Raw genomic sequence first — 11,274 nt, 5'->3', positions numbered from 1 at the left:
TGTCCATTTGTTACTGAAAAGGCTGCAGGTGCTGTCAGGCCTCAGGGGTGTTCCTGCTCCCCTCCAGTACCTTCTGCTGCAGGGAAGCAATGCAGGATTTGCAAAATGACTGTGTGTGCCCCTTCCCATAACCACAGCTCATGGCTTCAACCAGCTAGTCTTGCTTTGGTATGACTAGTTTTGGAGTTGACAGGGGATGGATGAAAATTGGTGACTGCGACTTCCCTGACAGTGACTCTAAAGCAAGGAGGTATCTGTAAAGCACAGATTTAAGTGTAAGTGTACCTCACTTCCTACAGTTGCTACAGGAATTGCACTTCTGGTGCACAGAATCTAGGTTCCCCCTATTAGCTGCAGCTGTGTCCTTTCCATACCCAGGCCAGGCAAAGCTCTCTCTTCCTTTATTATGGGTCTACTCCTCTAGAGGGAATTATTTATTCACTACAGCATTACTAAACAAGTAAATTCTTGTTTACTTACAGTGCAGCCATCTTCCAGAACAGCATATGTGAATTTGCTGTTTCCTTCAGCCTTGATCTCACTTTCTGTAGAGCTCATGAGTTTCAGAGCTTTTTTAACATTCCCACTGTCGTGGTCCATGTAGGCAATGCTGTTCTTGCAGTGGTAGGTGATGTTCTGGGAGGCGCGGCTGGAGAGGATGCGCAGGAAGGCCAGCTGAACTTCAGAGACATCCTCTGGGAGCTCAGGATCTCCATAGCTGAACTGCAGAGTACCAGCACAGGAAAGAGTGTTTGTTCAATCGTGTCTAGGGTCAGTCCATATCAGGACTTTTTCACATAGTAATAATTGTCTCAGTCTAATTTCAGAATTATTTTTTAGCGTGTTGTGTATGTTTTAGCATGCACAATCTGGGCTGTTAACTGTGCTCATTTCTCACCTGGAAGCCTCCATTCATAGACTCTCCAAACCAAACGTGTTTCTTTCCACTGTTTGCGCTGGTCCACCAGTTTTTCCTTGGCACAGTCCTGGGGTTAGCATTGAGGCAGGTCTCACCAGTTTCCATATTGCAGTATACTTTAATAGCATCCATCTTGCAGCCTTGGTTAGGATCAACCCAGTACTCTCCTAGAGATAAAGAAAAATGTTAAGAGGTTTAATATATTTGGTGAACCTTATTTCTATGCCAGAATTCTGAGCCAAATCAGGAAAAATATTAATTTTGACAGAAGAGGTGCCACAGAAAAGAAGATGATACGAAAAGTATCATATACTGAGTTCATTTGAATTGTGTAAGGGGAATGAAATTTGGAATAAATTTAGAACTTGTAATGGTTTTGTTTTCCTTAAAATTGTTTAAATATATGTTCACTTCTAAGGATACAATAAGTGGAGTTGAAGTCAAATATATATTCTGTGGAAATGCATAATTAATTAGTGTTTAAATGTGTTTTTACGTTTATCATCTTTTTCATGACATTTGTTTAAAAAACCCTCAAATTTTTATGGGAGATGCCCGCATTTAAATTCTCAAGTTAGAAAAACCAAAACAATGTCCAAGACCTGCTACCACTGGTGAAAATAAAATCCAAACATACCACTCTTGAGCTCGGGATGGCAGAATTTCAGGTCTCGGCAGTTACGAGCTGGATTCTTCCGGGACCCATCAGGACTAATGATGTTTTCAATCTGGTTGTTAATTGATTTCATTGAAGAGATGATGTCACCCAGATTGATATCGTTTTCCTTGGGCTCATCTCGATATTCATACCCATAGGAAAGTGGACCTTTCTCACCAGCGCCCAGGGCAGCTGCACCACCACCACAACATGGGCCAGGAGGTCCAGCAGGACCAGGAAGACCAGGTTGCCCTGGTGGACCCTAAAAAAATAGTGAACAGATTAAAACTAAAAGTCTGTGTGAGCCCTAGTCTTAAAAAATTGAGACTTCTTACACAAATATGTAGTTTACTTATTCATTAATTAAACAGATGTATAAACATCTGTTTAATAGATTTTCCAGGCCTTTATTTTCTTAAAATGGTATTTTTTTCCCCCTCATTTTGTCAAGTTTGTCCATCTTTATGTCTGGGCTTTGAGAAGGAACCCTTTCCACTAAAATCCAGAGAACGACCATTTCTTGGCTTTAGCAGGTGACTGTGATAGTGACACCTTTTGCATCTCTGGCCTCTCTAGAGCAGCCTAGGAACCCCATTCCATGGCTTCCCAGACCCAAAGGGAGCCTGTGCTCTGCAGGCAGGAGGAGATCCCGTTGTATGCAGAACAGTCAGTGGTCAGCTGAGACCAACACAGCACCCAGTGCACCAATAGTGCACCAAACTGCAAACGAGCTGCATGGTTTTGGATTTAGCCTTGGCAGCTCGAAAACCTCCTGCCACAAATCTTGTCCATTGGAACAGGGAGTTTCTGAGGGAGCTATTTAGAGTTGAGCATCCTATATTTCATGAATATTCCCAAAGATTTGCTTGTGTGAGTTTGCACCATTTACTTACGGCAGGGCCGCTTTCGCCTCTGGAACCGCGGGGGCCGGGAGGACCAATTGGACCTGGGTAGCCACTGGTGCCATCTTTTCCAGGTGGGCCAGCTGGGCCTGGGGGACCCTAGAACAATGAAGAACACAAACAATATGGTCAAAATGGTTTATCAGATAATTCAGAAATACTTGGTGAGGTATTTCAAATATTTCTGTATGATTTATCAGGTGTTTTTTCTTTCTTCAGCTGCTGTCTGGTAAGATGGCCAATTAAAATTTATGTCTTTATCTAGGGATATATTAACTAAACAGTCTGAATTTTCCTTCCAGTTAGGCTGATTAAGGACTTTTTCTTACCCTTGCACCTGAAGCTCCTGGACCTCCAATTGCACCTTGTGGACCCAGGGGACCCTAAGAAAAAAGGAACAGTCATACACCTCCTGGTAATACCTTGCAACTATCTGTGTGTGCCTTAAATAAAAACACTGAAAATGTCTTCAAGATTACACAAAACACATCCTGATAAAAAGGCTATATCAGACATGAGAGAATGGTGGCCATTCTTTAATCAGAAAAAAGTATTGAATGTTCTCTAATATGTTTTCATATAGAGATGTGCTGTCCAAAATCCAAGAAAGCCAACTGACACCAATGAGCTTTGGATGAACTCTAATATTCATAAAAATACGTAGCTATAGCCAAAATGCTGCAGTTTTAATAATATTAGCAGTAAAGTTACTTAAATAATTTGACAAACATTGATGATTTCAAATATGTTTACAAACTCGTTCTGTGTGTGCACTGCAAAGAAGTAAGACATTTGTTTAAAAGTTATCTATCATCAAATGAGAATTTATCATTTTTTTCCCTCATGTGATATGTTAGACTCCAGGTTCTATTGTCTTGTTGAATAGGTTGGTACTGGTGCTATCTTTGGTGTGTTAATTGAGTGAGCTTTGGTTTCTTGATTCTCACTTGTACCACGAGGGGTATTTGTAGATTATTTTAGAATAAATCCCTTCTTAAACCTTTACTGATCATAAATATCTATGGCATGCCTGTCTGTTCTTACTCTTTAATTCTCTTAGCTATGGTCAAATGGTAATGGCATGTTCATGTAAAATTCAGTAGTTTACAATTTCCTGCCCATTTTGCCCCAATATTACTTTCTATAAAAGATACATAGCAGAAGAGAGGCATTTGGACTCTGAGTAGCTTGTCTGTCTAGGATAGATTTCTAACAGACATAGGCATTCCAACCCCTACTTCTTTCTTTCCTAATTAAATCAGGAACAACCTGAGTATATGATAAATGAATATATAAGAAGATTTTATGGAAAAGGTTGTAGTAAACCCATCTTTATTTCCTAACAGCTTCTTCTCGATCTTTAATTATGCTTATGTCAGGTTGATTCAAGGAATCTGGATTTTGAAACATCTGAAAACCAAATTTTCATAGATTCCCATCAATTTAGCTAAGGTTAATTAGGTACCTGGAGCCTAAGCACAGAAATTAATATCAGTTGTAATTCCCAATCCAATGCAAAATACTCACAGGAGGACCAGGGAGACCGGGGGTACCAGGAAACCCTCTGTGACCCTTTATGCCATTGCTGCCCCGTTCACCAGGTTCACCTTTATCACCACGAGGACCTTGAGGACCCTGTAAGGGTAGATTTGCAATAAAAGGAAGATAGAAAGAGATAAGAGCATTGCTCATATAACAGGAAATAGTGAATGGATGACATCACAAATACTTTAGATATGACTTACAGCAGGACCACGAGCACCAGCAGGACCAGTAGAGCCAGGAGGGCCAGGTGGACCCTGTGACATGGTAAGAAAGAGAAGGTGTGGATCACTTGGAACTGCTTAGCCCACCTCTTTATTTCCACATAAGCTGTATGTTCACAGCCAGCAGGTGCTGGGAAACAAGGGGAAGCTCCACACACACTGGAATCAGCAATCATCCTGGCCAGGCCATTTTTGTGCCAATGTCAGCCTTTCTCAGCTGCCTGTAGGCACTGATCTGTACAGGCACTACAGCCCTCCTTCCCTCTTTCAGTGAGTGCTCAGTGCTCACTGTGCTGGTGTCAGCACTCCTGAGAAATAACTTGAGGGCTTCCAAAATTACTCCCTTAGTTTAAATAAATAACACATTGCTTGTGCTGCATGAGCACCAGATGGGATGGAAATTAGGACAGGGCCTGGTGGGATGATGTGCTTTTTGGCATCTTACAGAGTACATGAATTTTGAGCTTAATTTCTAAACGTTGTCAGAACATAAACTCTGAGATGTCTTGCCCCTGGATATTCCTATGGAACTGGTCCTTAATGGCAAAAAACTCTGACAGTAACAAACTCTTCAAAACTTCCTCTCTATTCCTGCATGAAATGGACATTGCGTAGGAAGGGTGTGTAAATAAGCAGTAACCCATTTACTTTGGTCTTACCTGAAATCCTCTTTCACCAGACTTTCCAGGTGCACCAGCATTACCTGCAGGACCAGGGTGGCCAGGGGGTCCTGGAGGGCCAGGAGAGCCATTTTCACCACGGTCACCCTGTAATAAATGTCATGTTTTATAGAACTCAACATAAAGAGTGTAGTCAGTGGAGCCCAGGAGGTTCAAGGAACAAATTACACAGCATAGAGATTACATATATTGCCATGTAGTTCTTGTCTCATTTAGTGGGCAGTCTAAGGACACTGCTGATTTCTTACTTTGCCTCCTGGCGATCCGTCACGTCCAGGCAAGCCATCCGAGCCAGGGTTACCCTGCAAAACAGTGGCACAGTTTGTTCACAAACTTCATGACCAGTAGACATCTTGTTTCCCAGTAAGCTTGAATAATGCTCATCAAAGATAGAGTTTTCAAGAGGGAAGAGATCCTGGAGGTGGAGTGGCTCCTAAAACATGTGTAAGACTTGCATTATTTTGAAGGCAGTGCAGTTCCAAGCGAGACAGATGACGTCTGCAGGCAGAGAAGGGGATGACAGGGACAGGAGGCTACACCATACCAAAATCTGCCCAGGCCCCTGCCTTGTGAACCTTAAAGCAAACTGGCCCCCAGAAGCTCCCATTTGTAACTCACAAGGTAGCAGGGAAACCCCATCCACTCACATCTCTGCCAGGCTCTCCAGGTAAGCCTCTCTGTCCAATAGGACCTTGGGGACCCGGAGCACCGCGTTCTCCTGGGATACCGTTGGTGCCTGGTTTACCATCTTCACCCTGAACAAAAAGAGAAAGGATTCCATTGCAGATAATGTTCTTAGGAGTTACCAGTGTATTTTGCATCTTATTAACTATGCAGAGAATTTGAAGGAGACCTAATGAAGTGATGGGCCAATGTGGCTTTCCTGGTTGTGAAAACACAAAACAAGAGATAAAAACTTGCTCAAACTGGTTTCTTTTCATTCCTGGTAATATTCATGCAAGGCCATTGAACGTTCCTCATTAACTGACAGCTAGGAAATAATAGACAGGTATGTCTCTTCTTATTTACCCAAAAAACAATGGTCAAAGCTGTTAACCAAGAAATGCTGGCTTATCACTATATTAGTGATAAAATACAAACCAAGCCTCACCCCCATCTTTTCTGAAGGGAGGTGAGGGTACTTTTCTGTTTGGGTCACAGTATTTAAGCAAGAAACATATTGAGAATTAAGCAAGGGTAAACAGCTAGTGGTAGATAAGACTATGACTTGGATCTTATACCTGGGAGAGGTTACAGTCTCCTCCTCATGACCCTCCCAAAGCATGTGAAGTGGCTAATATACTTCTGGATATATATAATATAATCTGAAAGACAACCTTGCATCCCACAGCAGCTGGATATCAGACATTTTAAAGCCTGATCTTATGCATGTAAACACAAATAACTGTAATTTCTCTACTCTCTGAACTAGAAAACATGAAACCCCCCAACACCCCCAATACATTCCTTACTTTTTGTGTCTCTAAGCTTTTTTAGCACTTTTTTCCTCTCTAGGCTAATTTCAGCAGGTGGGTTGGGGCTGTGTTGGGTCGAGGCTGTAGCTGCAGTGAAGGACTCTCACCTTGGCCCCTGCCATGCCGGGTGGGCCGCTGGGGCCACGCAGGCCTGGCAGTCCCGTGTTCCCCCGGCCGCCAACGATGCCTTGAGGACCTGGCTCACCTGGTGCCCCCTGTTTGAGAAAAGGTCACTGCAGTCACTGGGAGCACCTTTAACATTCTTGGCAGCTTGTTCTGGACAGACAGAATCCCTGTCTCCTGGTGGAACAGTGAGACACTTACCCTTTCTCCTCGGGCTCCTGGGGGCCCTTTTTCTCCTGGTGCGCCGGGCTCACCTCTGATTCCAGCAGGTCCTGGACCTCCAGGAGCACCAGAACTACCGGGGGGTCCAGGAGGCCCATCCTTGCCTGCAGGGCCTGCGTTACCAGGGGGCCCTGGGCTTCCCTGAAAAGAGTTTTAAGAAGGAAAGTGTGAGCTGCACACATGCACTGGCATTGGTCTCATGAAAGCCAGCCAGACCTGAGTCATTGCCTGAAGGCAGATTGAGGGTCCAGCCCTGTGCACCCAAATCTGATCTGGTGTGGTAAGAGAATCATGTATCACTTTCAGAGCTGGTATTTTTGATCCCTGCTGTCTGGACACACACCTGCACATTTTGGATGCCCAGTGCCTGTAATGCATCCAACACAGGGTACACATTCCTTACTCATGGCTCTACCACAGAAACTGGAAATAGGCTGCAGGCCCTTCTGCTTTCTTGAATCACTCCTGCCATATGCCTTTAATATGGTGTCTTGGACATGTGCAGAATGAAATGTCTTTCATTACAGTCTTAGCTGAGCCAATGAATGGAAAGAATTGCATTGACTCTAATGGTACCTTAATTAAAACCCTACTTTCTATTCCACACCATAAGGAGGGTAAATTCTTTTTTGCAGATTTTTTTCCTGAAGTACAACCATCATATTCAGAATGTTTTTGCATAATATGTTAACATATGTCTAAATGTATCCACAAAGTAAGACTAAAAAAAAAAGGGAGATAAACCAACTTACATTGTTACCAGGGGGACCGGGTAGACCACGAGCACCAGGGAAACCAGCAGCACCCTAGAGGAGATCAATACTTGTTATTTCCTGAAGACTGGAAAGCAGGAACAAATTGATTTTTACACACCTGCAGAGTTTAAATTATAGTGATGTTTTGTTTGAAACCTGAATTAAATGTCCTGAAATTGAAGAAGAAGGGGTTTTTTTGTTGGTTTTTTTTCAAGAGGAGGTCACATATTCTCCACAAACTTGAGTTAATGGGTTTTGAGATAGCTGGCAAAGATGGCAAGTAAATTCAATAACTGTTGAGATAAGCCATTTTAGAGCTTTGAGTCATTGTGTCAAAAGCTATTTTGGCACCTTACTTATATTAAAATCAATGTAATCCAGATCACTAAAAACTTCTACTTTAATTACTCCTTCTAGAACACTTTAAATATTCTTGAACTGCCAATGCTATAGTCACTGAAGTCCTTATTTTTCATTTACATCACATTTGTTGTAATAAATAAAGGCATTTAGCAGTGACTAAGTTGGAGGGATACTCACAGGCCCACCAGGAGATCCACGGTCTCCTTTTATTCCTTGGGGACCAGGTGGACCCTACATGGAAGGAAGCAGATAAAGCAAAGGATTTGATAAAGATTAAAATTATAGGAAGTGTCAATAAGTTTTGGGCAGTTCATCTCCCTGCACTTGGGCCCACTGAGGCTGAGGGAGGGCTGAAGAAACCTCTTGGAAACACAGAAGGAACAGCAAACACTTACTGGGGCACCAGGGCCGCCCTGTGGACCAGCTGCTCCAGGGGGTCCAGCCTCTCCTCTTGCACCAGGGGGGCCTCTTTCTCCTTTCCCACCAGGTTCTCCATTTTGGCCCTGTAAAACAATTATAGTGTTATATTACCACTCAAAAAAGCAGATGATTCTGTGACAAGAAATGCTATCCAGGTACTTGTCTGAAGGGAATTTAAATATTAAATTGAATGTGAATGCAGTTGAACTCTACTGCCCTACCAGTGCAGGAGGAGAAGGACAAAGCCATGTTGTCCTATGAGTGCCTGAGTAGTGCAGGAAGAGTAGTGCAGACACTTACTGGGGCTCCAGGGAAGCCAGCAGGCCCAGGAAGACCTTGTTCTCCTCGTTCACCCTGTGGAAAACCACATGTCAGCAATGGAAGATGTTAGAAAGATAAACTTCACTTTAAAAGTTAGAGAATACTGCTGTTAAGGCTGTTGAAGTTTCTTTGTCTTACCAGCCCTTGGAGGAAAAACCCAAAACATCTGATCCATAACAACTTTTGCTCCAAAGTACTAAAAACAACTGTTCAGGAATTAATTGATAATTGTCTAAAATGTGGTAAACTTAACTCAACTACACCTGTATGAACCCTGAGCACAATCCATGGTGTTCAACTGAGATCCCAGTGTTAAATATTAAAAAAATAAATAAAAAAAAAGAGTATTTTTGAAAGTTTACTTAACTTTAAATCAAGATGGACACGACTGTTGCTCACACTCCTGCCTTGCCCTGTCACCACAGCCCTCTGACCCCTTTGCAATGTTAAAAGCCCTGATTTTCTGAAGCCTTTAGCACTTATAAATCCCAAGAGTCAACAGAAACTGAAAGTGCTTGGTTTATTTACAACCCAAGCCACATGTATTGCTGCCAGGTTTGGTGCAGCACTGATGCCTACAGCAGGCAAGAGGAGCCACGGTGAAGTTGCACAGGAAGAAAAGTTCTGTCACTTACGGGACCTCCACGGGAACCCGTCGGGCCAGGGGCACCTGCTGGGCCAGTCTCTCCCTGGGAGAACAAGGAACAAGGATGGTCACGGGTGTTTGTCTTCTTCCCCTGAGACAGCCACCCCTGGGACTCTTCACAGTACAAACCCCACTGTGAGGATGCTTTACCTTATCTCCAGGTGGGCCGGCAGGACCAGGCGGGCCAATGGGGCCTACGTTGCCCTAAACAATTGGAAAATGAGAAAATGATGTATTTTGTGTCAAAATATGACGATGTTAACTCTTCTGTTTTGATCAATAGTATTTATGTTTCAGTGTAAACAAATTGCCAAAGATACTTAAATGAAGAAAGTGTACAGTGCCTAAGTGCATTTGCACACCACGTTTTGGAGTGATGCTCTGAAATCACACCATTTTGCAGTGTGAGAGATCTCCAACTGAGTCATTCCTTTTTTTTCCTTACCATCCAAACCTAATCCAAAACCACCTGAAATTAATAGCTCTCTTTCACTGGTATACAATAAAAGTGACCTGTTGCCCTAATTTTCAGTTACATAGTTGATCCACATTTCTTCAGCATCTCCTGACTAGCTCCCTGGCTTATTTCTTTCTTGAAAATTTAATGTGTACCTTAGGGTCTGAAATAATTTTTTTTATATTTCCTCCAACTCAACCAAGCTGCATTTGTATATTTGTCATCCCTCATTACTTTCATGTATATACTGCCTGCAGCTAGTGATTTGATAGATATATACATTTCAAGTGCCTGTTTTATGTGTGTTTGCTATATAGATGTATAAATACATCATATTTAGTAACCTGTAGGAATATTCTGTATGAGAATATTTACTATTGATGTCTTTTTGTGATTCATTATAACATCACTCACATAGATTTTCTCTTTCATGTGGTTTTTTTCCCACTAAAACATTGTCCCAGTCAACTACAATCTTTCTCCAAAAAATTCCATTTCATTTACCCAAGGAGTGGTAATCACAAAAAACAATATTAGGGCTAATTTAATTTAAAAACCCAGTTTTGCACTGCTGGAATGAAACACAATGGATTACAACTGTAGCTGTGGTAGACAGTATTATTCACTGTGATGTTGTTCCTGTTCTAAGAGCTGGCTGTGTAAAGCTGATGGATAAACTCTTGGATGTTTAGATACTCACTCTCTCTCCCCTTGCACCAGGAAGGCCATCAGCACCTTTGCCACCAGGTTCTCCCTGGGAAGTTTAAGACATAAAAACCATGAGCGAAAAGGAAGCAAAGAGGAGATGAGCCTAAGTGGGGGGAAGGATCTCCTACTGAGGGTCTCTCAGTAGTCAGATTTTCATTAAACTGGGGATGATATTTTTGCCCAGTATTCAGCATCAGATACTACATTCTTTGAGTTTGATTTTGAATTGATCCAAAATGAAGTCCAGGCCAAACTGTCTGCCCATGGTATCAGCTATTCTCATCATTAATTAGATTAATTAGAATTGTTTTACTGTACTCATCCCCCAAGAGACCCAGTGCACCAAAGTATCTAGCATGTATTAAACTGAGGGAAAATCCCCATCTTTTCTACATCTAGGACCCACATCCCCTCGCCAAATCAAGAGTGCTGCATCAGTCTGCACCTCTGAAATCAGGCCAAAGTGAAGACATGGACAAACCCATTTGATGCTAGCATCAAATCCACATAAAATCAGAAGAGTGTGTGTTACCCTCTCCCCTTTTGGTCCAGGGCTTCCAGAAGCTCCTCTTTCTCCTGGCATTCCCTGTAAGCCTGGCAGTCCTGTGCCTCCAGGGGGACCAGGTGGGCCAGGAGGACCCTAAGGAGTAACAAAAAAATAGTTATAAAAAACAAAATTAACCCAAATGGTAGCAGAACAGCAGAAAAGGAAGAAATTCTGTGAGTACCTTGGCACCTTCTGTGCCAGCAGGACCTGGTCCACCTCTTGTTCCAGGAGGTCCTGGAGGACCCTGTGCACCACGTTCTCCTGGGATACCATTTTCACCCTGTGATAAAAAATGTGTTATTCTTTGTTTTC

The 11,274-nt window shown here is 42.6% G+C and overlaps 1 protein-coding gene across 1 annotated transcript in view; it reads right to left on the bottom strand.

Moving 5' to 3' along the window:
- COL3A1 (collagen type III alpha 1 chain) overlaps positions 1 to 11,274 on the bottom strand; it is a 48,670-nt gene that overhangs the window by 1,352 nt on the left and 36,044 nt on the right. Inside the window, exons 30-50 of the mRNA XM_064433809.1 lie at positions 11,144 to 11,242; positions 10,948 to 11,055; positions 10,408 to 10,461; positions 9,401 to 9,454; positions 9,240 to 9,293; positions 8,584 to 8,637; positions 8,259 to 8,366; positions 8,041 to 8,094; positions 7,498 to 7,551; positions 6,725 to 6,886; positions 6,508 to 6,615; positions 5,573 to 5,680; positions 5,174 to 5,227; positions 4,905 to 5,012; positions 4,225 to 4,278; positions 4,007 to 4,114; positions 2,809 to 2,862; positions 2,471 to 2,578; positions 1,557 to 1,839; positions 899 to 1,086; positions 481 to 723 (exon numbers count right to left, since the gene is read on the bottom strand). Coding sequence (XP_064289879.1) covers positions 481 to 723; positions 899 to 1,086; positions 1,557 to 1,839; positions 2,471 to 2,578; positions 2,809 to 2,862; positions 4,007 to 4,114; positions 4,225 to 4,278; positions 4,905 to 5,012; positions 5,174 to 5,227; positions 5,573 to 5,680; positions 6,508 to 6,615; positions 6,725 to 6,886; positions 7,498 to 7,551; positions 8,041 to 8,094; positions 8,259 to 8,366; positions 8,584 to 8,637; positions 9,240 to 9,293; positions 9,401 to 9,454; positions 10,408 to 10,461; positions 10,948 to 11,055; positions 11,144 to 11,242 — 2,217 coding nt within the window. The remainder of the gene's footprint in view (positions 1 to 480; positions 724 to 898; positions 1,087 to 1,556; positions 1,840 to 2,470; positions 2,579 to 2,808; positions 2,863 to 4,006; positions 4,115 to 4,224; positions 4,279 to 4,904; positions 5,013 to 5,173; positions 5,228 to 5,572; positions 5,681 to 6,507; positions 6,616 to 6,724; positions 6,887 to 7,497; positions 7,552 to 8,040; positions 8,095 to 8,258; positions 8,367 to 8,583; positions 8,638 to 9,239; positions 9,294 to 9,400; positions 9,455 to 10,407; positions 10,462 to 10,947; positions 11,056 to 11,143; positions 11,243 to 11,274) is intronic.

This window comes from Passer domesticus, chromosome 10, assembly GCF_036417665.1.
Source record: "Passer domesticus isolate bPasDom1 chromosome 10, bPasDom1.hap1, whole genome shotgun sequence".
NCBI lineage: Eukaryota > Metazoa > Chordata > Aves > Passeriformes > Passeridae > Passer > Passer domesticus.
The sequence above is the reverse complement of the archived record's forward strand: the minus strand, read 5'-3'. Positions and strand labels throughout refer to the sequence as shown.